The sequence below is a fragment of the Mus caroli genome, unplaced genomic scaffold (assembly GCF_978045245.1).
Source record: "Mus caroli unplaced genomic scaffold, Mus_caroli_1 scaffold_5, whole genome shotgun sequence".
Taxonomy (NCBI): domain Eukaryota; kingdom Metazoa; phylum Chordata; class Mammalia; order Rodentia; family Muridae; genus Mus; species Mus caroli.
The window spans coordinates 135,777,277-135,804,568 of NW_028227260.1; the positions used below are offsets into that span (position 1 = coordinate 135,777,277).

The 27,292-nt window shown below is 35.4% G+C and overlaps 1 protein-coding gene across 3 annotated transcripts in view; it reads left to right on the top strand.

Annotated features, from left to right (window-relative positions):
- The window catches only part of Klhl13 (kelch like family member 13), a 160,216-nt gene that overhangs the window by 51,440 nt on the left and 81,484 nt on the right, over nt 1–27,292 (top strand). The window contains exons 1-3 of one of the 3 annotated variants that reach the window (XM_085838236.1): nt 1,601–1,672; nt 20,323–20,559; nt 22,294–22,359. In XM_085838236.1, the coding sequence (XP_085694362.1) occupies nt 20,519–20,559; nt 22,294–22,359 (107 nt within the window). In that variant the 5' untranslated portion in view covers nt 1,601–1,672; nt 20,323–20,518. Of the gene's footprint in view, nt 1–1,600; nt 1,673–20,322; nt 20,560–22,293; nt 22,360–27,292 lie in introns of those variants that run through there. The other 2 variants (XM_085838235.1, XM_085838239.1) reach the window with 2 other exon arrangements.

Here is a 27,292-nt window from a genome sequence, read left to right on the forward strand (position 1 = left end):
TAGTTTATGTCTATTTATTAGTGAAAAGGGGACTGTATTGCTCATCTTATTTATCTATGTTTCTAGTAGCAATCTGGGTAAATTTGCTTTTTTGATGCTTTATAATTATTTTCTTTAAAAATACCCCATAGAGCCTAAGCAAAATTCAAACCTTACAACATCTCAAAATTCTCTCACTATTTGAGACTTTTTCCCAATTTCTTATTAGGTATTTTCTTCATTTACATTTCCAATGCTAACCCAAAAGTCCCCCACACTCTCCCCCACCCACTCCCCTACCCACCCACTCCCACTTCTTGGTCCTGGCATTCCCCTGTACTGGGGCATATAAAGTTTGCATGTCCAATGGGCCTCTCCTTCCAGTGATGGCTGACCAGGCCATCTTCTGATATATATGCAGCTAGAGTCAAGAGCTCCGGGGTACTGGTTAGTTCATAATGTTGTTCCACCTATAGGGTTACAGATCCCTTTAGCTCCTTGGGTACTTTCTCTAGCTCCTCCATTGGGTGTTTTAAAGAAAGGGTAAAACCTAAGTCATTTCATTTTGAGATTACTTGCAACAATGTAAGCAGAAAATTTGATGTGAAAAAAGTACATGCTATATGGTGTTTTGATTTGTTTCCTATTTCAAGTTTATTAAAAACTGTCTACGCAGAGTACATTCTTCCTTTTCTCCTGTTTCTTAAAACAAAACAAAACAAAACAAAACAAAACAAAACAAAACAAAACAAAACACCTGAAGAGGGCTTGGGAAGAGCCTATCTCCCATTCCTTAGTTAATTATTTTGTCTGTAAACCTTCAGAGCAGACACTTTTACAAAAAATAAATGAATAAACTGTATATGACGCATCATATTTATATTGTGGTAAGTTGACTTTATTAACAAGGAACATTAAAATAAAATATGCATTTTTGATCCCAACATACTCAAAATAAAGAGAATAAGTAAATATGGAATATATACTCCATTTTTAAATTGACATTATTGTGGAAAAATAGATTTAGGGTTAGATCAATTTCCTAAAGTAAACACTAAACCAAAACAACCATGAAACCAATTCCATTCATTTCAAGAAAAACAAAATTGCTACCTTGTGTTTAATACTTAAGATTTTAAGATGTTGTAAATGTATGCCCTGTATTTAGTGCAACTGCTTCTAAAAGCTTTGTGGGCTTCTCAGATTCTGAGTTCCCACATTAATATGGGAACTAGTGCTGTGTTTTGTATAACAAATATTTGCAGTAACCCTATGCATTTCATTTCTTTTGTCTTACCTAACTTTCTACAGACTCCTTAAGCCTACTGATTCTGTTTTACCTAAATTCCTTTATATATGGTTGACTGTCTATATGCACATGTTATCTAATGGTTTCACATGAATTTTCAATAATATTATTAGTGCTATTTAGTGATTCACCATTGTGTTTACAATATATTTAATTGTAAAATGATTCAATAATTTTCATAAGATGCATCATGGACAGTAGATGCATGTATTTATATTTTAAAACTTTCATAACTTTTAAAGACAGCACAATTTTTAAAAGTCTTGGTACTGATCTTTATAATGAATTTTGGCTTCTTTCCTTCCTGAATAGGTCTGCTCAACCCTGAGAAGTGATGGATATTCTGCACAGAGGAGAATTGGTTGCTGCAATACTCCGCAACCGGTATTTATAGAAACAATTTACTTTCTAAGTTATATAATCTCTCCTATTTTATATACTTAACATAGAAGGTGGATATTATTCTACACCTAGGTAAAAATAGAAATTATTTCTTAAATAAGTAAATAAGAGAAGAACTGTCTAATCAGATTAAAACATATTAGTGATACTGAGTTCTGAGCTAGTGAAAAAAAACCAGAGACTATACCAAGAAAACACTGGAGATTATGATTTAAAATCTTAATTCTAAAAGTATTATCTGTGAGTAAATATAATCATGGCTTAAGAGTAAAAGTCCCAATAAGATTTTCAAATAGTACTTCCTGTGATTATGTACATATTTCTGTCATTAAAAATCCAGTTATATGCTTGCCAAGGAATTAATGTGAGCCATTTAGAGCTCCCTGAGGCAGATTAAGAATTTAAATTAATGGTTTAAAGAAAAATAGCCTTACTATGGTTTGCATAGTAAGTTCCAGATTAGCCAGACCTGTGTAAGACCCCCATCTCAAAAGGCATAAAATAAACTATAATTAAAAGAAAAAAATAGAAATAAATAGCCTTGTTTATGCAGGTGTGGAAGAATATCTCTCCTAGTTGTTTGATTGCAGAGTTTGGGGGAGGCATGGGGATAGCATATTCCACAGAGTTCTCTATATTCTGGTTATTATACATGGTAGGAGTATAGTCTTGAGAAATGTTAACTGCTCTAAATGTCAGTTTCATCATTTAAAGTGGGGGCCATAAATACTAATGTTACAAATGATTGTGGAGATGAAATACATGTAATATGGTATGTGTTTGCTTGTAATGTGTATGAGGATAGGGAGTTAGCAGGTTGGGCGAATAGTAAATGCTGTGCAAGTGCTAGTATTATCAAAATGTTAATTATTAAATTATTTTAATTATTAAAATGTAGCACAAACACCACACAACATTTCCATTAATAATAGAAGCATATACATCTGCTGTCCTATAATATTATAATACAAGTGAAAAGCCCTAGGAATTCATCCTAATGGCATAGGATAGATCATTACTTATGTTTTGTGGAGATATTGATAGTAATGTACACATTTTTCTGTGTTTTGTATTTCTGTGTTTTGTATATAAATTTCCCTTATTGCAGTTGTGTGTTAGATATAATAATTAGTAATGATAATAAATGACAACATTATAAGGTTGTATGTCCATTATACTATATTTTCAATATTATTTGGGAATTTATTTCTATTTACATATAAAATATTGGCTAAAAAATAGTATGTTGTGTTACACTGACAGTAAGTAACATCATGTGGAAAGTGTTTCCTAACAGTGACTCTTTGATTAGTGACTGACCATCTAAGTTTGTAGAAATGTATAGATATAGATACATTGTGTGCTATGCACACACTGGTAAAATTAACTAATGATCTATTTCACAAGGATGCATTGCCATCATTGAGTCACAATGTATTTGTGATTCTGAATTCTGAGATATTTTAAAATATAGTTGAATTGAGAGACACAAATTAGAAAGGTTAAGGTAGAAAGAGAACATATTCCAAGTCATGACTATTTAATATATAGCATATAAAAGGTTTTGCATAGTAATCCCAAAGTAATTGGAATGTGCACTATCATCTTTGGAAGGGTGTGATACTGATTCATACATCTGTAAGATGTATTTGCTTATTAATAACACTGAATTTAGCAAAATAATAAAAATAATTTGTGGGCATGTTGGGTAAAATGACAGAGGACACTCCAGTCCAGAAAGTAGGTAGGCTAACTGCACATCTTCATCTCTTTCCTGTCTCCTTCAAATTCAATGCCCCAGTCACATCCCATTCTGTAGCAGACCATCTTACTGCAATATTCCCTACCCTCATCTCTTATCTCCAGTGGACCAAACAAATTTTCCTCCCAAAAAAATTCCCTCTACTCTGGGACCCTATGAAAAGGCCAAATCTGAGAAGAATAGGAATATTTTTTTTTACCTGATCTTGATTTAACTTTGGTAAGTGTTATCTATCTAGAAAATAATTCATTTCATTTAGATTTTTTCCAATTTTGTGAAGTACAGGATTTTGAAGTAAGACCTATTTTTTTTTTTAATTTCCTCAGGGTCTGCTATTATGTCTCCCTTTTCATTTCTGATTTTGTTAAATTGAGTACTGTCTCTCTGTCTTTTAGTTAGTTTAGGTAAGGGCTTGTCTATCTTCTTGATTTTCACAAAGAACTGGCTCTTAGTTGTGTTGATCCTTTGTATAGTTCTCTTTGTAATTGATTGACTTCAGCTCTGAGTTTGATTATTTCCTGTAGTCTACTTCCCTTGCATGTGTTTGCTTCCTTCCAGGTGTACTTTTAAATTGTTAGTATGAGAACTCTGCAATTTCTTTTTGAAGGCACCACTTTCTCTTGGCACTTTCATTGTGTCTCATAATTTTGGATATGTTGTGACTTTATTTTCATTGAATTCTAGAAAGTCTTTGATTTCTTTCTTCTTTATCAGAATAGTCATAGATTAGGGAGTGGTTCAGTTTTTATGAGTTTGTAGACTTTATATTGTTTCTATTGTTTTTGAAGTGCAGCTTTAACCCATAAAGGTATGATAAGATACAACGTGTTCTTTCAATCTTCTTGTATCTGTTGAGGCTTGCTTTTTGACCAAGTATATGATTAATTTTCGAGAAGGTTCCAAGAGGTGCTGAGAAGAAAGAATATTCTTTAGTGTTTTGATGATATATATATATATACATATATATATATGTATATATATATTTCCATTTGAGTCATAACCTCTGTTACTTTAATTATCTTTCTGTTTAGTTTTTGTCTGCATGACCTGCAAATTGGTGAGACTTTGGTGGTGAAATATAATTTAGTCTGTAGCAATGTGTCTTTTACAAATGTGGGTGCACTTGTATTTGAGGCCTAGATATTCAGAATTGAAACTTCATCTTGGTGAGTTTTTCCTTCAATAAGTATGAAGTATCCTCTTCATCTCTTGAAAACTTTTGGTTGAAAGTCTATTTTATTATATATTAAAATGGCTACTCCAGCTTGTTTCTTGGGACCACTTGCTTGGAAAACCTTTCTCCAGCCTTTATTCTGAAGTGTGTTTCTTCTATGCAGCAAAATGATGAATCCTGTTTACATATCTACTGTGTTAGCCTGTGTCTTTTTATTGGTGAATTGGTTGAAAGCTATTAATGACCAATGATAGTTAGTTCCAATGTTGGTTATATTAGTTAGTGTGTATGTGTTTCTTTTATTTTGGTGTTGCTATGGAATTGTTAATTTCTTGTGTGTTTTTTTGGATGTAATTATCCTCCTTGGAGTGGAGTTTTCCTTCTAGTATTTTATGTAGGGCTGGATTTGTGGATAAATATTGTTTGAATTAGGATTTTTCTTGAAATATCTTGTTTTCTCCCTCTTTGGTTATTGAAAGTTTTACTGCATATAGTTGTCTAGGTTGGCATCTGTGGTTTTTTAGCTTTTGTCTCTCTGTTGTGAAGTTGAGTGTAATTCTGATGTCAGCCTTTGTATGTCATCTACCATTTCCCCCTTGCTGTTTTTAATGTTCTTTGTGATGTACATTTTGTTTTTGTGTTTTCATTATTATATGACAGGAGGATTTTCTTTTCTTATATGTTCATATGCATCTCATTTTTTTATGTTAGGAAAGCTTTCTTCTATGATTTGGTTGAAAATATTTTCTGGGCCTTGGAGCTAGGACTCTTCATCTTCTTCTATTTTTATTATTCTTAGGTTAAGTATTTTCATGGTGTCCCAGATTTCCTGGATGTTTTGTGTCAGGAATTTTTCAGATTTAACATGGGCTTTGATTGATGTATGAGTTTCTTCTACACCTCAGATTCTCTCTCTCTCTCTCTCTCTCTCTCTCTCTCTCTCTCTCTCTCTCTCTCTCTCTCTCTCTCTCTCTCTCTCTTTTGTCCTGTATTCTTTTGGTGATGCTTGCTTTTTTGTTCCTGTTTTCTTCCCAGGTATTCGACCTCTAGGATAATACAGGATTTTTCTATGTATTCTTGGCTATCCTGAAACTCACTCTGTATTCCAGTCTAGCCTCTTCCTCCAGAGTGTTGAGATTAAAGGTTAAAGGCATGCACCACCACTGACTGGCTTAAACAACTCTATTTAAGGAACAGCAAAAAAGGCCATCATCACCATTATTTAATAATACCTATACATTCTGTCTAGGGTTAAAAAAAAAGTGACAAAATATCCTATTTTTGAATGCTAAATAATCTTGAAAACTAGATGTATACAAAAGAATGAACCTGCAATCTTATACCAATCAGAAGAATAATCCCCAAATGAATAAAACACTTAAGCATAAATTCTGAGGCAATACAATTCCTAGATGGAAATGTTAATAAAGCCCTCTTTGATATTGGTGACATTAGCATTGATTTTGATGTAACATTAAAAGCTAGGCAACTGAATAAAAATATCAACTAGTTCAGACTACACTACAAAATTTTGTGTGGGAGCTAGAGAGATGACTCAGTGGTTAAAAGGACTTACTGATCTTGTAGAAGAGCCAGATTCCATTTCCAGTATCCATATGGTAGCTTACAAACATATGTAACTCCAGTTCCAGGGGTTCTGAGGCTTTGTTCTTGTCTACAAGGACACTAAACATTCATGTGCTACACATACATGCATGCAGGCAAAATCCACATAAAAGGAAAATAAATAAGTTTGTTCCAAAAAAAAAAAATAGGACAAAGAAAGCAGTCAACAAAAATGGAAAGACAGATTGACAGAAAGTATTAGAAAAACAAAGGATATGTTTTAGAAAGGATATAGGGATTATTATAAGGAAGCCTATATACTATACTAGTAGGGATATATATATATATATAAATATATATATATATGCATGCCATTATGGAAAAGAGTATATGTAGATTTTTCAAAAAGCAACACAGAACTACTTCTATGTGAATCAGATATCCTCCTGTTTAGCATATGCGATGAGGGAATGAAGTGTACAACTTTTTGAGAGGTATCTTTATATTCATGTTAATTATAGCATCATTCACAATTGCCAAGAGGTAGAAAACTACTTTTAATATAATAGTGGACTGTTATCTTTAATATAATGAATTTTTCTATGTAAAATTAGTTGAGAAGTCTCCATTCTCTTTTTAAAGGGGCAATAGGCATTGTCAACAACATGGATAAATCAGGAGACATTTCACTTAAAGAAATAACACAGTTGCCAGTCTTACTGTGGGATCTAAGAAAAAACAAACAAACAAACCTCAGAGATGTAGAATTGTAATGATGGACAGGGAGTAGGAAGAAATGGGGATAAATGAGTCATAGAGTACAAATTTATCCTTAGGTAATTTTTAGAGGTTTGGAGGTGTGAAGTACAGCTTTAGCATAATAGTTGATACTGCAGTATTTGATGAAAATTTGCCAGGAGTGTAGATCTTAGAAGCTTTCACCAAAGATGACAGATATGGATGATGAAGGAAATTTTCTTAGTTAGGGTTTTATTACTAATAAGAGAAGCCATGACCAAAGCATTTCTTTAAAAGTAAAACATTTAATTGGGGCTGGCTTATAGTTTCAGAGATTTAATCCATTATCATCATGGTGGAAAACATGGCACCATGCAGGTGGACATGATACAAAAGAAGGAGCTGAGAATTCTATATTGTGATCCACAGGCAACCACGTGGAGACTGTCTTCTACAGACAGCCAGAAGCAGATTGTGTATCACACTGGGTGTAGCCTGAGCATAGGAGACATCAAAGCCCACTCCTACAGTGACACACTTTCTTCAATTAGGACACACCTATTCCAAAAAGGACACACCTCCTAAGAGTGCCACTCCCTATGGCCAAGCATTGAAACACATAAGTCTATGGGAGCCATACCTAGTCAAAACAACCAAAGAAATATTAATTTATTTGGGTATTAATAATTATTTCACTGTGAATGAGACCATGTATATTAAAATACCATGATATATACCTTAAATGTATACCATAAATGATATAAATAGATGATGGGAAGATGTATTCATATACCTATGAATGTTATACAAGATTTTAAAATAATCCATAAAGGACTATAAAAAGCACTTTGATGTAAATAAAAATTAAAACATCAATATGTTTTATTTGTCTTAGTAGTGGCTACTTCAAATTTCCAAGGAAAAACTTTTCACTAAAATAGCCATAAAGCATAAATATTTGGAATAATCTCAAATATAATTCTCAGAAGTAAGGCAGAATACTTATGTAACATACCAGCGTCTAATTATAAGACTATAACTGCTAGTCAAAGATAGATGTCTCCCAAGATCATTGTATAGATTCTATGACATTCTCTTAAAACTTAAGAAGATGCCTGATGTTTAATCTCATGTGCACTAGGGGATGCAAATTTGAAACATATCTATGGAACTGTAAGGGGGCAAAGTTAATGATTTATGCTATCAAGGGAAAAATAAAGAGGATTGGAAGAAGTGGGAGAAGGCCAAATTAAGAAGAGTTTGATGTGTGAAGGAACTGCTGCATGTGCTGTATTGCACTCTGTTTTGTTGTATGCATGTGAATTAACCAAAAACTGTAGGACTTACTGACACTTTCAAAAAGAGATATGATATCTGTGTGAAATATTTGGGGAAGGAAGGCTGGAAATATTTTTTGAGACCAGGTACCTATTGTAGCAGTCAAAGTGAGATGTGGAAGAACCCAAAGGTTGACAGTGAAATTGAAGGAATGGCCTTGTGGAATATTTAGGTTATATTTGGAAGCATTCTGTGGTGACCTGGAGTAGTCACACCCTACTTAGAATAATTATGAAATTTAAAACATGACTGTGCCAACAAGGTTGTCCTCTTGTTTTGGTCACAATGCAACCTATTTTTCAGTACTCTGGTCAAATCCCATGCCCTGTGATCAGCCAGATGGTCCAAGAGGGTCTCTTGGCTTCTGACTAATTTAATACATTTATTTTCACATTGAAGCAATTTTTACCATGTTGATACCTATGGCATTGTTCACTGAACTGTTTCAGAGCATGATTAACTTACTAAATTCATTTGGTGTCATTTACACTATGATATTGCACAGTGGATTCTCAATAAATACACAAATTGAATCACTGATGACAAATCATTCATTGCTGGTAACTTTGGTTAGAGGGTATAAGGTCATTTGCATCTATTTCTTCCAGTCAGCCATCTTGTTACAATTAAGGAACTGGATGTTGGCAGTCTTTAAAAGTGAGGTAAAGTAATTGAGTTTAGATTCTAGAAATGGCTCAGATTTGTTTTCAACTCTTTTGCACATATTTTTCCTTTGCAGCTCAGATATTTTAACTGGTATAATATGTAATCACGTCTTTCCCATCCTGTTTCTGTGGTAGAAACTAGACTGTTTTTGCTAATTAGACCTGCTTCCAGGATGCCTGCCTAGCTCAGTTTGATTATGTGAATTGCCTTACATAATCTATAAATATAATTTTACTTATACATTTCTCAAAAATTTTAGTCTATTAGTGAAATTTATGTTTTTATATTATTTTTTTAATTTTTTTCAGGTTCCTGACTTCTGATTGAGCTTATGAGCTTAATTGCCTTATATATAACACTTGAATTAATTTTTGTATCATCCCATTAAGGAGCAGTAATTAGTTCTACTTTAATTTAGAGCCCTGTTTTGTTATTTTTTTCTTATGTTTATAGACCTTTTTCACAAGGCTAGTATATTATAACATTTTTGTAAGCTTTTCTCATTTCTTCTATTTTCATATGAGAAATTTCCTAATGAGTGAAACAACTACACTAATAATAATTTCATAATGATGTAGGATGTCAGATGAACACAGGGCAGGGCTGAAGCCAGATGATGTTTTAAAATATTCAGCACTTATTAGTTTCAAGGTGTACACACCTATAAAATATGAAGGTTAGAGATATTAGCCTTTCATTTTGAGTTAAAATCTACAATCATACCTATATAGTATATATAATTTTGCTATATACATGTAATTTTGTCATATATATATATATATATATATAACCTCTACAGTACCCACATAGTGGTTACAAAGTAAAAATATATTTGTTTAACTTTATAGACAATAAACTTAAAAAATTATTACTTGCCAAAGATCTGGCTTTTTACTTTTTCATGTTTTATGTTTAGGTTTGTAAACTGATTTGGAGATACTTTTGTGCTTTTGTTTTTAAGTCAAACAAGCTTCCAGAATATGAATGATGAATATGGGGATTAGACAGAGGGTAAAACTTAAAATACTGAGGCCATTTGCTTTTTTTATGCAGTTGGTTCATTTTGCTTCAGAAATCATGTGAATTTTGGTTATCTGCTATTTTTGCTATAAGATTTTATACTACATCCAATGTGTTGTCATATTTTCCTATCACTGAAAGGCTGTATATCTTTATACAAATGACATATAGATTTTAGTAATGTTCTATGTTTTATAATCTTAAGGAATTTTCCAGACCACAGAAAGTTTTCTCTCTTCTTAAGAAGGAAAAAATACTACTAGAGTTCTCTTTTTCTACATGTCTTGTTAGTCATAATTTTTATTGAATTCCACACCTTCCTCTTATACAGTCTCATCTGCAGCCATCCTGTTAATCTTTGCCCATGGGTTGATGACTTCCTATCTCAAATCTTAAAACTTTTTCATGGATCATAGGCTAAAGGTTTATTATTTTCACTTTCTGTCATTTGGGAAGGTAGACGGCATTGCATAACACATTTATTGTAGAATACATGGAAAAAGGAGAAAGCATATATGCAAGGTAACAAAATAGCCTAAGATAAAGTATGTTCATTCAGGTCTTTTGGTGCACTTTTGAATGTTACCAAATTATAATGGTAGAATGGGATAGGTGTGCAGGAGTGCTTACCACATTCCATTCAAGCCCTCTTTTTTTCTTTTCTTTTTTTCTTATACATTGTGTCCTGAGGGCAGTTTCTCTGCCCTCCATTTCTCCCAGTCCCTCTCACATCCCCCCCCCCCCCCAGTTCATACTAGCTGTGTAAAATATAGAAGGTTCCTTTACATCTCTGATTCTGTTTTATATCTTAATTTATGTCATACTATGTAGGATATATACAGATATGTGTGTGTATTAAATGAAATATATCTAAGAGTTAAATTTCTGTCATGTAGTGTATATTAAATAATAGAAACGAAACACTGCTTTGTTATACTGTATATTGTACCTTTATCTCTATCCTAGTTATATCATGAAAAATTTTATATGCCAATAAAAACTTGTAGTACACAAAATAGCTGCATGACATCAACTATTACATGGTATAAATAATTTCTTAATACTAATTTTTAGGTTGATTCTGTTTTGAAGTGTTACGAGTTTTAGCTGTCATAATTTCTCCTTTTGCTTTTTTCCCTGTCATTGATTTTGTTATGCACTGTGATAACAATAGCTATAGTTTGCACAGGATTAGCTGCTCAATAAGTATTTGCCAAAGGTAAATGTATTCGGTCTTAGACACTGGCCCTATCCCTGTCTTAGAATTATCCACTAGTGAATATTCAAATGCGTAATTAGATAAAAATGGAAAAAAGTGTTTGAATGAATACCATGCTTCTTAATTTGTGACTGTCTTACATACTTTTTATTGTGGTGGTATTTTATGTAAAATAATGTCTTAAGAGTTTTATTGATGTAAAGAGACACCATGATCATAGCAATTCTTATAAAGGAATATATTTAGTTGAGGTTGGCTTACAGTATAGAGGTTTAGTCTATTATTATAGCAGGGAGCGTGGTGGCCTGCAGGCAGACATGGTGTTGGAAAAGGAGCTGAGATTTCTATATCTTGATATATAGTCAGCAGGGGACTGTGAGCCACAGTGGGCATAGCTTCAGCATATGAGACTTTAAAGCTTGTCCCCATAGTGACACACTTTGTCTAAAAAGGCCATACGTACTCCAACAAGGCCACAACTTCTAATAATGCCACACTCAATGGGCCAAGCATTTAAACACATGAGTCTATGGGCATTTCTATTAAAACTACCACAATGCTTTTTTTTTTTCCTTATTCACTTTATATCCATCCTACTTACTGGTCACCCTCTTCCTCATTCCTTTCCCTTACCCCCCCCCACTTCCCTTCTCCTCTAAGCAGGTAGATGCTCTCCTAGTATCTCTCCACCCTGGCACACCAAGTCTCTGCAAGGCTTGGTACATCTTCCTCCACTGATGCCAGGCTGCAGGGAGGCCTAGGTCCAGACCATGTGTGCTCTTTGGTTCTATGAGAGCTTCCAGGGGTTCAGGTTAGTTGACTCTGTTGGTTTTCCTGTAGAGTTCCTATCCCCTCTTGGGCCTGCAATCATTCCTTCTATTCTCCATAAAAGCTCACAAGCTTCATCCACTGTTTGGCTGTGGGTCTCTGCATCTGTTTCAGTCGGCTGTTGGATGGAGCCTCTCAGAGGGCAGCCATGCTAGACTTCTGTCTACAAGCATATCACAGTATCATTAATAATGTCAGGGATTGGTGCTTGCCTATGGGATAGGTCTTGAGTTGTGCCAGTTATTCCTCTATTTCAAATTCATGGCCTCTTTGTTGTTACACAAATGAATATGTATGTATGTATGCATGTATGTATGTATGTATGTATGCATGTATATAAACATGTATATCTGTATAGGTTGTCTGTGTATTCCACAGGATACTTGTAGAGGTCAAAGGGCAACCTCTAGGAGTCAATTCTCTTTTTATACAATGTTGATTTCAGTGATGTATTTCAGGTTATTAGATTGGCTGCAGGGCTCTTTACCCACTGAGCCCCAGTTTCTTGATTTCTACTGTCTTTTAAAGCCCCTCTGTGCTGCTTAACACTCTTGAAATAGCACCCCAGTTAATATTGCCAAGGTTAGAGGAGTTATTCTCCCAGTTCAGCTGGCTTTAGTCCCTCGGGGCAAAAGCGCTTTGCTATTTGAAGAGACTTGATTGAACTAATTCACACCAATGTGTGAATAACTGATGGCTCCCTCATCCTGGAAGCCATAGTTAATATAATTTCAACAGGCTTCTTGTTAGCTCACATGAACCTGTAATTGCTATAATTTCTGGCAGTACAACAAAGAAAACAGTGGGGTAGGATGAGGGAGGTTGGAGGGAGAGGGAGTTTCACAACAGGAGGAGATATTTTGAGACTGCAAAAGCCATGCTTAAAACCTTTTTTCCTTAATTTCCCTTCTTGACCTCTCCCCCTTACAGTGTTCCTGTGTATTCTCGTGCACCGATTTACTATAAGCAGCAAGTTGTGCCATTTTTTTCCTAATAGCTAGATGGCAGTTCTTGATAAGGTGGTATTTCTGGTAGTTGTAGTGGGAAATTGAACTGGATCTAAAAAGAGATTCTGGAAAATTACAAGTATCAAAACTCAGCTTTGGTTTGTGATTTGTCAGTGCAGGGTCCCAACCTTTGGCTACTATATTTCATTGTCCAGGACCTTCTTCCTTTAACTGTTAGTGTCTGTATTCCTGGGTAGCTGACTGTTTTCTGTGGCTCCTGGGGCAGTCTATCTTCTGGATCAGATTCCTAACTGCCTTTATGCTTTTGATACTCTCAACTAGGCCATAAAATCTTGTGTGCTAAATTTCTGTGTCCTCATATTTGAGTCCAATGTTAGTAAAACTCACATTATAAGACTACAGTTTTTCTTTTCAGTGAAAGCCAACAGGTCTTCCAGTGGTTTCCCGGACCATAGTAGAGACAGTGGCTAATGATCTGTCAGTTATCATAGCTGCTGCAGCTTCTGCCCTCATTCCTTCTACCCCATATGTTTATCGAGTTTGCAAACAGTCTTTTTCTCTTGGGAAGTTCAGTTGTATTTTATTTTATTTTTGTATTGTTCATTGTGTTAGTACCCTTGATACTTTTTCTCTACCAGTCAGTATGGAAGGAGAGGCAAGGAAATTTGAGATAAATTTTAAAGACAAACTTTTAAACCCGAATAAGTCTCTAATAGGGTGGGGTTTCATATGTCTTTAATCAAAATTATGTCTGTTTATATTTTGAAAGTAAGGGTCATGGTTGCATTATGTCTTCCCATGTTTCAGTTGCATACTTAACCATGTTTTGGTTATTGGGGTGTATTCACTATATATATTGCTAGGTTTCATAAAACAACAGATTCCTTTGGGTATATGAAGTGCTTTGACTGTATACACCCCTATAGTCTCCCCCCCCCCCGCTTCATTCCTCCTCATCATCATTATGATGGTTACTTTTATTCCCTGGGTCTCCCATTTGTTTGTATAGTTCACTCTCGAGTGCTCTCTATGCCATTTGTGTCCCTGGGTATTAGTGATATGCAGTGGCTTGCTTGATTGAACTTACTGTTTCATATTTTTGCTCCATCTAGTGGAACATTGATTGTCAGTATTGGATTTCAAAATGTGTTATTTCATCACCTCTGGTTGAAATAAGAATTTAATAGACGCTAACAATCCACAGAATAGGCTATATCATTTTTAATTACTAGCCTGTAGAAATGACTAGCTTTAGGAGACACAACTTCATTTTATCAATGTTCACAGATGAGGTGGTGAGAAACCTATGAAACACATTTCTTTACTCTACATTTTAGCCATTTTATCTTTACTTAGAAAATTGACAAGAGCATTGCTTTTATTCTAGCTAACCATTTCTCTTGCTCAGTACAGTTCCCTAGTAATTTACTGAGTCACCCCCACATCCATCTACTCTGTAGTTACTTACCTACTGAGCTGATCATTCTGTTAGTCACAGTGTCTATCATGCAAGCATCGAAAGGAACCACTTTTAGTATACTGCTTGCTATTATGTCTTTATTTCTATCTTGTGAGTTATATTTTAGTTTGAGTAAGATAAAACCCCTTTAATAAATCCTTATTTAACCACTAAAAATTAAATTTAGAGAGGAAAAAAACCCTACCTCTGATGGCATGGTTTTCACCAAATTTATCCTTTTTATTTGGTTGTTATTTGTAAGACACTGAGTTAGGCATTATAAAAGCATATAAAATTTTAACCTCAGTTCTCAGATTACATGAGTAGCTTGGTGTGCATACATGTATGTGTGCCTGTGTGTGTGTGTGTGTGTGTGTGTGTGTGTGTGTGTGTGTGTGTGTGTGTAGAAAGATGGGGATGGAAACAAACAGGTATAATCCAAAGAGATAGAGGGTATAATATTCAGTAGGCTAGAACCCAGCATCTTGTCTGGTAAGGAATGTGTGTGAGGGTTTTGTGGAAGGGCTAACTATCCATGAACACTTAAGTATAACTAGATTATTTTTTAGTTGACAGAGTATGGAATTCCAAGTGGAAGCATCTATGAAACTAATTGTGCACAATAGATTAAGATAGAATATGTATATCAAAAAATTGCTAATTGATAGATGAAAGGTAACCCCAACTTGACTTTGAGAAGATAGTTCTGGCATAGGTATAGATTGACTTTTAATATAACGTGCAGCTTCTTTAGGCAGGACAGTGTGTTTAGGACTCCCTCCCTCCCTCCCTCTCCCTCCTCCTCCTCCTCCTCCTCCTCCTCCTCCTCCTCCTCCTCCTCCTCCTCCTCCTCCTCCTCCTCCTCCTCCTCCTCCTCCTTCTTCTTCTTCTTCTTCTTCTTCTTCTTCTTCTTCTTCTTCTTCTTCTTCTTCTTCTTCTTCTTCTTCCCTTCTTCCTCTCTCTCTCTCTCTCTCCCCCTCTCTCTTTCCCTCTTGCTCTGTCTCTGTCACTGTCTTTGGCTGTCTCTTTCTGTTCTCTTTCTGTTTCTCTGTCACTGTCTCTGTCTTTCTCTGTCTTTGTCTTTCTCTCTGTGTCTGTGTCTGTCTCTCTGTCACTCTCTCTGTGTGTTTGAGTGTGTCTCTGTGTGTGTGTAAGCCCCTAATAAACATTGACTTTGATGTCGCAGGCCTAGATTCTTGTTTCCATTTATCTCAGCAGCTGTTACCAAGCTGAATCATTTAACAACTTTGTTTTCTCACTGGTGAAATGAATGGGAACATTAACACCTACATTGCCTACATGAGGACCAGGTAAACATGAAAATGGAGATGAGGTACTTCAAAATTAAGAGGTGGAATAAAACCCTAAAACTTATGCTGGTTGGACTTAAATTAATACCTAAAACAACTAAATACCTAGTATCTGTATAGGAAAATCAGGCTGACAGGTATTGACAGATGGGGCTTATGTTTGGGAGGGGTTAGTTTTTTTGTTTTTTTGTTTGTTTGTTTTTTCTTTTTTTTTCAAACTGACATGATAAAAATGTAAACTTAAATCCTAACCCCTTTCAAGTTCTTTCTTTAGGTTAATAAACTATGTATATTTCATGGTCAAATTTGAATAATCAATATTGGTTAAGTAGTGTGAATATCTGTCAAATGTATGGCTGTGCAGTTGGACGATATGAGTGTTGTTCCATACTAGTTCCTTAAAGAGATTTATTTACTTATATGTATGAGTGTTTCCACTAAATGTATGTGTATACCCTGTGTTGTGTTTTATAAAAAGATAAGGAGAAATGGTATATGTTTTGGTGGAGGTGTAGTCAGATATGGGGGATTGGGGTGACTCTGTGGGCCCATGCTGAGGCATCCCTTCCCCTAGTATAGAAGAGAGTTTATTTAGGGCCTTGGGAGGGGAGTTGAGAGGATAGTGGAAACAGAGAAAAGGAGAGAGAGAGAGAGAGAGAGAGAGAGAGAGAGAGAGAGAGAGAGAGAGAGAGAGAGAGCAGAGGAGTAGAAAATAGGCTTGCATGAGCACATGGAGAGATGACGGGGTAGGGAATGGGGAGAGAGGGGAAGGGATGAGAGGACAGAGAGGGAGCAGGAAGACAAGAACAAGAGAGAGGAGGGTAAGAAGCCCCTGTTATAGTCAATCAGGCATACTTGGCTGTTGCCAGATGACTGTGGGGTGAATCATACCTGGCTGTTGACAGGAAACTGTGGGGTGGAGCTTAGACAAAATGCTAACACTCTGTATGTATAGGGTTTACCAGTGGAGGGCAGAAGAAAGCGTTGCCCCAGGCCCCCTGGGATTGAAGTTACTGATTGGGTTCTGGGAACTGACCTGGTCCTCTAAAAGAGCAGCAAGTGCCCTTAACCACTGAGCCATTTCTACTGCCCTGAGTTTTGACCTAAGTATGTCTGAGAAATTTCTGATTTGTTTCATTAAGATTGGGATGTTAGGTGTCTGTTTGGTTTTTATTTGCTATAAAGAGACAACATGATCATGGCAGCTATTATGAAGGAAAACATTTAATTTGGGGCTGGTTTACAGTTTGAGACATTTAGTCCATTATCATCATGGGGTAAAGCATGGAGGTATACAGGAAGACATGCTATAGTAGGAGATGAGAGTTCTACATCTTGATCTGCAAGCAGCAGGAGAAGGTGCCACTCGTAATAGCTCAAGCATAAGAGACTTCAAAGGCTGCTCCCACAGTGGAGTACTTCCTCCAACAAGGCCACACCTATTCCAACAAGGCCACATCTTATAGCAGTGTCACTCCCTATGAGTCAAGCATTCAAACCCATGAGCCTATGTGGGCCATAACTATTCAAACCACCACATTATGAAACCCTGGATGCTGCCTCCTTCCTATTTTGTCCTAATCCTTTAAGTGCACAGGCAGCCATTATTAGTATTGGCAAAAAGCATTCTTAGACACTCTCTTTCCTCTGCCCTCATCTCTGCAATTGTATTGAATGGCAATAGTATGAAATTCTGGTAATACACCTGGAATATGAATTTCTGATCTCTAGAAATACGAATGATTACTTTGAATATAAATATTCTGGCTAAGCCTTTTTATACCAGTGGTTTTCTAAATATGTCATCCATAGATTTAAGAAGGACTGAAAACTCTACAAGTGACCAAACTCAACTATGTTCTGAGCTAACTTAAATTTTATCAGCAGATGGAATGTTGTCATGTAGTAAGATGATGGTGTTTTAAGTGGAGTGTAAGTTAATTATATTAGATGAATACATGCTTGTCACAGTCCCAAATATATGATACTGGTTAATAGACTTGTTCTGGTCATTCTTGTACTGACCTCTCTCTGCCATTCCTTCTACAACCTTGAAATAATCTAACTGCGTGAATTTGAATGAAATAAATACCCATTCTAATGAAAGCATAATGTAAATGGTTTGCTTTCTTTCCTTTCAAGCCTAAAGAGCACTGTAGTAGTTACTTTGTTTTCTACAAAACTAGACATGTGAATGGCCTGGATTATTTTGTCTTTTCAATTCATGAGGTCATTAAAATACAGTTTTAAAAGTTCCTCTGAAGACAAATGAAATGATTTTTATGTTCCCTACCTACCAGCCCTTCCTGAAGATTACTTGAGGAGATGTGGTACATTCCCAATGTTCATGCTCCTTTTTTCCTCTGGATTATATATTTTTTCATACACATTAGTTGAAAGGTAACTGGTAGAGTTTTGCTCTCAATAAAATGAAGGGTATGTAGACAGCTTTTGTTTTGGAAATCTTAAGTCAGAGAGCATACACTTGCAAGCATTACCTACTTTTTGAAATTATTAGCTGCCTCCCCTTACTTCACTGGAACAAAAAAAAATAGTATGATAAAAAAGGTTTTTTTTTCCCATTGTTGACACAAATGAAAATATTGTGGTTTATGCATTGTTGAATAAATGTTAAGATATTTTGCATCCATAAACAGGATGAAACAAAGCTGAATACCAACAATAGCTTAAATACTTATTGAATATTTGGCACTGGGTATAATGGGATGTGATTCCATAGGGTGAGAATACTGATATTCACATGCCTAAGAATACTTTCTTGCCCTAAATTAGTCTCCTAGAAAAACAGTTAACCCTTTAAAAATGCCACTGTCTTCTTACTCTTGGATTTCTTTTTTAATGGGCCATCCTTGAAGATTTTGAGCCTAGATAAAAATGATTCACCCTATTTCCCCATCTCTTCCTGTGGTCCTCATGAACTCCTCTAGTTTATTGTATGCCTTCAAGGTGAATTCTTTTGCTTTACTACAAGTGATAAAACACAGTCACAGTTTTCTCCAACTTAACAGCTGTTTTTAAAGGCTACTTGTACAGCTTTCAGCTATTCTGATGGCATCTTTATCTCATCTTTCCTCTGTAATTTTTGAACTAGATAGACAATGCAACTAGTAATGGTGCAAAGCTCCTGACTAACAAGGGTCCATCTCCCTCTCAATTCACATATTCTCCTTTGGAGCTTTAAATATGGCTTAGGAAGTTATTAAAAGTAGTGTACTCTTTGATATCTGGGAAATTGGGTCTTTTTAGTCCTAATTGTCACCTTTTTAAATCATTCTGTTTCATACAATGAACATAGGATTAAAGTGATTTCTTATACATTATCTTCTAAACATTAGGAATTTTGCACAGTTCCTTTTAAGAAAAACGGGATGATACCATAGAAAAGAGTACAATTTGAGGTAAATCTATAAGTATGCATTTCATTCAGAAAGGGGGGAAAGAAAAATATGCATGCCAGGAGAACCTGTGGAGCAAAAGCAAGAAAGAACAAAGAGAACTGGGTATGATGGAGCATGTTAGGCTGGGATTTCTAGGCTGCTACAGCAGAAAGCTAAAAAATCCCCGTCAGCCACGGTGTAGTGGATCCTTGATGCTGTGCTTTCCTGCTTGATTAATTCTGCAGTTGATCCAGCCACTCTCTCAACAAATGTTTACTCATAACACAAAGGGTGAAATGCAAATATTTTTGCTGTAGTGCACTGTCTTCTACTATGTGGTCTTTTGCATGCCTTTTGCATATGTCTCTCAACACTGTTGCCTTCTTTGCCGCCATTGAGCCACTGCCGGCTATATTAAGTCAGTATTTAGCCTCACTTGCAATACAATTTTCATTTTTCTTCTGCTCTGGAATCCTGGTTCTATGCTACTGAAGCTTTTGCACCACGTTTTTTTTTTTTTTTTTTGTGGCTATTTCCCTCACTCAGGTGCTTCTTGACATCAAAAGAATTGTGTCTCATTCACTTTTTTATATCAGTATCGGTAATCATTTTAGCACTGAACCTAGCTAATTCCAAAAATAAATGAATTTTGAATATTCACTGAATGCTAAATTTTTATCACATGTAGCTTTATTTAAAGGTGATCTAGAAATAATGTGATTGGAGAATAGAAGTTTAAGATGGAGGGAGAACAGTTACATGTCTCTCTTTTGAAGTAGCATATTTGTTTAGCTGAACCATTAGGAGGTAGATTTCTGGAAAATTGGTGTAAGGGAAAAATCCAGGATTTAAATGACTGGCTAGGATTTATTACTGTCTGACACACAGAGAGAGAAGTGTGAATGCTAATAAAGATTTAAAAGCATACTGCATATAATAAGACAGCGATGCTTGCAAAAATAGGGTTACTTTTAAGTAAACATGTTTTGCCTGAGTCAGAGCTCCTGGTGCTAGCCTTTGTCTCACACTGCCTCTGCTGTAGGAGGAGCATGTTGCTCCTGTTCAGTTTGCTGGAACTAAGCTTGGGATTCATTTGGCTTTCATTTTCATATCTGATCAGGAGTTTAGATATGAAATAGAAATAGTTCAACCACACTGACTATATATTTTTTTTTTTTTTATCAAGGCAAAGTGTGCAGGACATAGGCTTTTGAATATAAAAGGCTTGTTTCCGTTTCTGGGAGCTACAGCTGAAGTGTTATACCAGGCAGAGGCACTGGGGTGCGCTACTGTGTAGTAGCAGAGCCTAGCTGTGCATCACAGCTCTTAACTTTAAAACTCCAGAGAATTTGATGAGAGAGGGATCCACAAGAACATGACAAATGATGAGAGTTCAAACCTTAAGAGAAAAATGGGCTTATTGGTAAGAGACCTTTCTTTTCCTTTATTTACTACTGTTACTTATTCATTAAAATAGCAAGCCTGTTGTTTTGAGATGTGGCTGTGAAGCGGTATATAAAAATCAATTTTATATGTATTGTAGAATTCAGGAGACATATTGGTAACCAAGTAAAAATCATAGGGAACGTGTGTAAAGCTTGGTTTCTTCTTAAAAAGCCTCTAAGGAATTTTTATTGTAGTTCAGGCTGTGGAATGGATTTATTTATATGGCATAAATATAATACACGTTTAGAAATATGTATTTTATAAAGTTAAAATAAAGAATAGTGACTTGTGTAGAAATAAATAATTTCACTTAGTTACCAGAAGGTGGCACACCAGATTGTTCTTACATGCACAAAGAAAAGGAATAATATTAATAAGAATATAAAATATCCTGTATTTAAAAATATTTCAGTATATTTGTAACCACAGAAACAATACAATTGCTATTTGCTTGGCAAAGCTTAATAAGAAAATAATGACAAATGTGAATTTAACATATTGTACTTATTTATTATTCAACCACAATATTTATGTGTATAGAATTTTAAAAGTAAGCTTTGAAATAGTATTAACATTTAAGAAATCTTATCTTGAATATATAATTTTCACACAGAAATCAAATTCTCTATAACTGTCGTATTTTGTTGGGTGCCTTTGGACTTAAAAGGCATTTGGATAATATCTTTGTCAAGGTCTTTCTAAAGATTCTCGTAGACTTTGATGTAGTTCTGACTTTAATAATGCACTAGTGCTTGTGAAATGACCCATAAAAAGATCTGAGCTGGTTTATTTTGACAAAAATATTAAGTGAGGCTAATGTTTGTTTTGCATAAGGTGATAGCAACATCAATGCAATAAATGCAAATAAATTATGCATTGTGTTGGAGCGCCTCAAACATCTGCCAGCAAATTGTAATTTTTTTTGGGTGGGGGGGGAGTTGACTGTCAGCAGCATATACTGCAGGGTTTCTGTAGTAGTCTCTATTTTTAAAACTGCGTTCCCAAGGCAGTTCAAGAGTATGCCTATCCACTGTTGGGAGATTTTATATATTTATCTCCAAAAGGAGCTAGTTACATGAGAAAATTTCACAAAAATAATTCCACAAATTTTCTGTAAAGGAGATTGTACACCCATTTCCCTTTTTAAAATTAATTACAAGCAGTATGAAAATAATAACGAAAAAGAAATGATAGTAAATGAAGCTAGAAGAACATTAGCCATATGTTCTCTGAAACATTAGAATGTCTGTCATTTGCTTTCAGGTCTTTATTGCAAAGCAGTATATCAGAAAAGAACAGACCTTTAGGCTTCAAAAGCTTTAAAAAATGACAAAGCATCCCAAAGGCTAAGGGGGTATCATGTAAAAAAAAAATGTTTCTTTCTAGGATAATTTGATTAGCTTGGTCTTGTAGATCAGCTGCAAATCAATGGTTTACTTGATGCCAATCTGCACTTTATGGTTTCTGAAACATTGAGAAAGCTTCTAAAAACAAATGCAATCTTATGGTTTTCTATGTTATATTTTGTAAAACTACTTTATATAGTATTATATTGTTCTGTGTGGCCTTAAATGTTCAGAATTTTAAAAATATGACATATTAAATTACATTAAATATTTTCAGGGTATGTATTGAAAAATTTGAACCACATACAATAAAGCCACAATTAACCAGATTTTTTTTTTTTTTTTTTTTTGCACTCCACTTTCAGGAGACGGAGGCAATTGTCTTTAAAACAAGCCGATTTCAAGGATATATTCAGAAAGGCAGCTGCAGGGTATGTCCAAGGGTCTACATTTTCCTGTACCTGTTTTTTTGTGATGAGAGTTTATTTTCATAAAAGACCCTGAGGTATTTGAAGACATTCAGTTATCAAATAAACTTCAATTAATGCCTAGGTCTGTGTTGATTGAGAAATGTGCTAATAATATTTGCATCATTGTTTTGGCTCTGTACTTTTCATTGTATATTCGCAAACCTAAGTTCATTTAGCTTTCTTATCATTGCTGTGAGATAAACAAGGACAGTAGCATTTTTCTCTAATTACAGAAGAGAAAAATAGCACTTGGGGTCATTCAGCTAATTAGTGTCAGAGTTACAACCAGTCCGCAGGTCTCTTGTTCTGTCCTTTTTTGCTAATGAATGAAGTTGAAAACAAGTTTTTTACTTTAATACAGGTTTCTGTATTGCATAATCAGTCTAATTTGTACTATATTTCTTTCCTTATTCCTGTACATCCCACTTTTTTTCCCATTGTGCATCTGTCTGTCTGATTCTGTCAGATGGACACCTTGCTTTCAGACTCTCCCTGACTGGAAAGGATCTTAAGTTTGGGAGGGCAACATAAGAGCTGTGGATACTGGTTTGACAGTTGGTGGTGAGCAGCCAATGCTGATGTGCTAAGGAAGGCCAGTGACTGAGAGAGACAACTGACTATTTATTACAGTAGCTTGGGTATCTTGGGCAGGGGTTCATTACCTACTTTTAAGGCAGTCTTTCCCCAAGCCTGGTAGACCTGGTGTGATAATGAGTCTGAGTAATTGTTTAAAATGCAGAGTATGCATCCCACCCCCAGACTTTGACATTTTATTCACCCCAGGTGATTCTTCACACACTAATGTTTGAGAGCATTTTGCCTTAAAGGTATAAGAGTTCTCAGTGCCTCACTATTGACTCTTGAAGAGCCAAGGAAAGAACATCTTTCTCTCAGCAGAATCTATGCTTTATGTCAAAGCATATCAACTAAGACAGTCGGGCAGACAAGGGTGAGGCATGAAAGCCACCATTTGTGCACATTTCTATATCTGGATTTGAAGCATATTACAATGGCTTTTTATGAATTTTGAAGACCGTGAGGTATTTTAGAAAGGCTTGTGTCTGTTTTAAACTTGAAGAAAGTAAAAGGTAAAGAAAAAGATGTCACTAAAAGATGAAAAGTGCATTTTGGTATTTCAGTAGCTAAATTCTGCCAGATTTCTTTTATTTGAAAATATTTTTAAGGAATGTCTAAAACATTAGGCTGTCAAACGTGAAAGCTTTACAACATCACGGTATTTCTTTCCATTTGGATGTGTCGGCTGAGACCTGTGGCCAGGTCACATGTGCTTTTCTGTGTATTTGTAACACCTAGCAAAGTTGCCAGTGCTTACTTAGCCAACTCATTTATCATGCAGATTCTCTCAAGGGAGTTTTGACCAAATAGAATAAATTTGTTGGTTTTGATATTTGTAATATATGAGAAGTTTATATGGTACTATCGAGAGTGACTAATATGTTAAAGAGGCCTTGGTACAAAGATGCACTTACTTTACAGGAATGTATGCTCTTTATTTAATAAATAATTTTGCTAATGTTTTTTGCTGATCATCTACATGAACAGTTTAAGCTCAGTCTGGATCTTCTTGAGGTGTTTATAAGTTTTGTTATACTTTACAAACCGGGATCATGAAAATTTGTATTTCTGAAAATTTCCAAGCATAAATATTTTTCTTTAATATTTTACAATTTTATGAGAACAAAGTGTTCAGACTCTTTAATAGAAGACTGATAAAATGTATATTTCTGACTTAGATCAATCTCAAGAAGGAATGCTGTTATTCTTGACACACACATACATACACACACACACACACACATACACACGTACACCAACAGAGAAATGTACTTCATTGAAGTTTTATAGAGCTTCTGAATGTTGTAAGAAATAACTGATTAAGGCAGGTATTTGGTTTGGAAGACATGAAGTAGTAGTTCTGATTGTATTAGCAGTTGTAGACAGATTTACAAATGCAAGTAGAAAATTCAAATTTAGGTTACGTTTAGCGTAAATGTATGGTCAACCTAGAGGAAACATTCTATTTTTATCCAAAATTACATTTAATGAATAATAGAACATGAAATAAAGGACAAGAAATGACTTATGCAATATTTAAAACTACTTCTATAGTTCAGACCAAATACCATACACATGTCATATTTAAGTACATTTTGGCATCTTTACTTATTTTGGAGCTCTCAAAATCACCAAGGAGAAGAACACTAAATTTAAAAATGAGAAGTCTCTAGAAACAGTCATGAAAAATACAGGTATTGAATAAGTTACTAAGTCTTTTTTTTTTTTTTTTTTTTTGGTTTTTCAAGACAGGGTTTCTCTGTGTAGCCCTGGCTGTCCTGGCACTCACTTTGTAGACCAGGCTGGCCTCGAACTCAGAAATCCGCCTGCCTCTGCCTCCCGAGTGCTGGGATTAAAGGCGTGCGCCACCACGCCCGGCCAGTTACTAAGTCTTTAGGGTGTTTCCATAGAAGACAATAATGGGAACCAACCCTTTAACATAAATGTTCAACTACATGTTATAGCAATGGTCAATAGGTTCAAGTTTGAGACGGCATTATTAAAGATTTTTTTCTTTATACAATTGAATCTTTTACTTTTTATTAGATACCTGGTCTTGTTACTCTGTATCCTAGCTAGCCTCATTTTCTTCATTTACATTTCAAATGCTATCCCAAAAGTCCCCTATATCCCCCCCCCCCCCCGCCCTGCTCCCGTACCCACTCACTCCCACCTCTTGTCTCTGGCATTCCCCTGTACTGGATGGAGCATATAAATTTTGCAAGATCAAGGGGCCTCTCTTCCCAGTGATGGCCAACTAGGCCATCTTCTGCTACATATGCAGCTAGAGACACGAGCTCCGGGGATACTGGTTAGTTCATATTGTTGTTCCACCTATAGGGTTGCAGACCCCTTCAGCTCCTTGGGTACTTTCTCTAGCTCCTCCATTGGGGACCCCATGTTCCATCCAATAGATGACTGTGAGCATCCACTTCTGTATTTGCCAGGCATTGGCATAACCTCACTGGAGTCAATTATATCAGGGTCCTGTCGGCAAAATCTTGCTGGCATATGCAATTGTGTCTGCACTCTGTGTTCGGTGGTTGATTATGGTATGGATCCCTGAATGGGGCAGTCTCTGCATGGTCCTTCCTTCTGTCTCATCTCCAAACTTTGTCTCTGTATGTAACTCCTTACATGGGTATTTTGTTCCCAATTCTAAGAAGGTGCACAATGTCCACACTTTGGTCTTCATTCTTCTTGAGTTTCATGTGTTTAGCAAATTGTATCTTATATCTTGGGTATTCTAAGTTTCTGGGCTAATATTCACTTATCAGTGAGTACATATCATGTGAGTTCTTTTGTGATTGGGTTACCTTACTCAGGATGATGCCCTCCAGGTCCATCTTTTTGCCTAAGAATTTGGAGCACACCTTTAATCCCAGCACTTGGGAGACAGAGGCAGGCAGATTTCTGAGTTTGAGGCCAGCTTTGTCTACAGAGTGAGTTCCAGGACAGCCAGAGCTACACAGAGAAACCCTGTCCCAGAAAACAACAAAAAGAAGAAGAAGAAGAGCAAGGCCAAGTCAACTTTTAATGTTTTGATATTAGTAAGGTTTTTATTTGATTTGGGGTGTATTTGTTTATTTGGTTTTTTGTTTGTTCATTTTTTCTGCGTTGTTTTGTTTTGTTTTGTTTTCAAGATGGGGTTTCTCTGTGTAGTACTAGCTACCCTGGAACTTAATCTGTAGATCAGGCTGGCCTCAACATTAGAGATCCACCTGCCTCTGCCTCCCTAGTGCTAGGACTAAAGGCATTTGCTACCACCAAATAGTAGTGGTTTTATTGAATATACTTATAGGAAATTTAAAGTTTAAATGAAAAAGTCTAGAAAATAATAAAAGAAAATCACAACATTTCATATAGCAATTTCATTTAGTATTATATAATTTTAATACATCATTAAGATTAGTTTTCCATGAAAACTGCTTCTGGGAACCCCCTCCCAAATGTTGTAAATTTCTAGACAGGGAGAGGAAGGGATGAAGTAATTGGGTAATCTTCCAATCTCAGCTTTAACCAAAACAATAATATTCTCATCGGAATATAATAGATATTTGCATATAAGCATTTATTTTTAAAAATGCTAGAATTATCAATTAAACTTGAAATGTTGAAGCAAATCTACTATTTGAAAGGCCTTTTATATCCCTGGGTTTTATTAATGATGAAATATTTCTAAAATAGTATAGAAAGTATTGATTTTCTTTAATTGGCACACTTTTTTGTGTAGTATGCATTGTGCTTATTATTTTCAACTATCATAAATAAACAACTATAAATTATGTAAGTATATATTTTATTTACCATGTACTTCTTTTATCCAGATGGTATCTGGGCTGCTCAGTTTTTCATCAATGTGGCAAATATCTCAGTGAAATAATTTAGTTTCAGAGGTTTCAGCCCAAGGTCAGCTAAATCCTTTATATCTAAGGCGAGGTGTTGAGAGCACATTCTAGAGGTTGCTTATATTATAGTGTCTAAGAGGGGTAGAGAGGCTAAGGACCAGGGCATATCTTCCAGAACACACTTCAGTGACCCCCTTCCTTGCCTCTTACCTTTCACCTCCTCCCAAAATGTTGTCATCACCTGTGACTCAGCCCTTAAACTTGTGGCAACATTTCCACATTTCTATTTATCTGTTGATATATATCTATATCTATATATGATAATATATTATAGATCAATAGATAGATGGATGGATAGATAGATAAGTAGGTAGATGATAGATATTTTGATATTAGGGATTTTATAGCCTAAATTTATCAAACTAATAAGTATTCCTTTTTCCTAAACTCTATTTGTGGTCCTTGCAAAT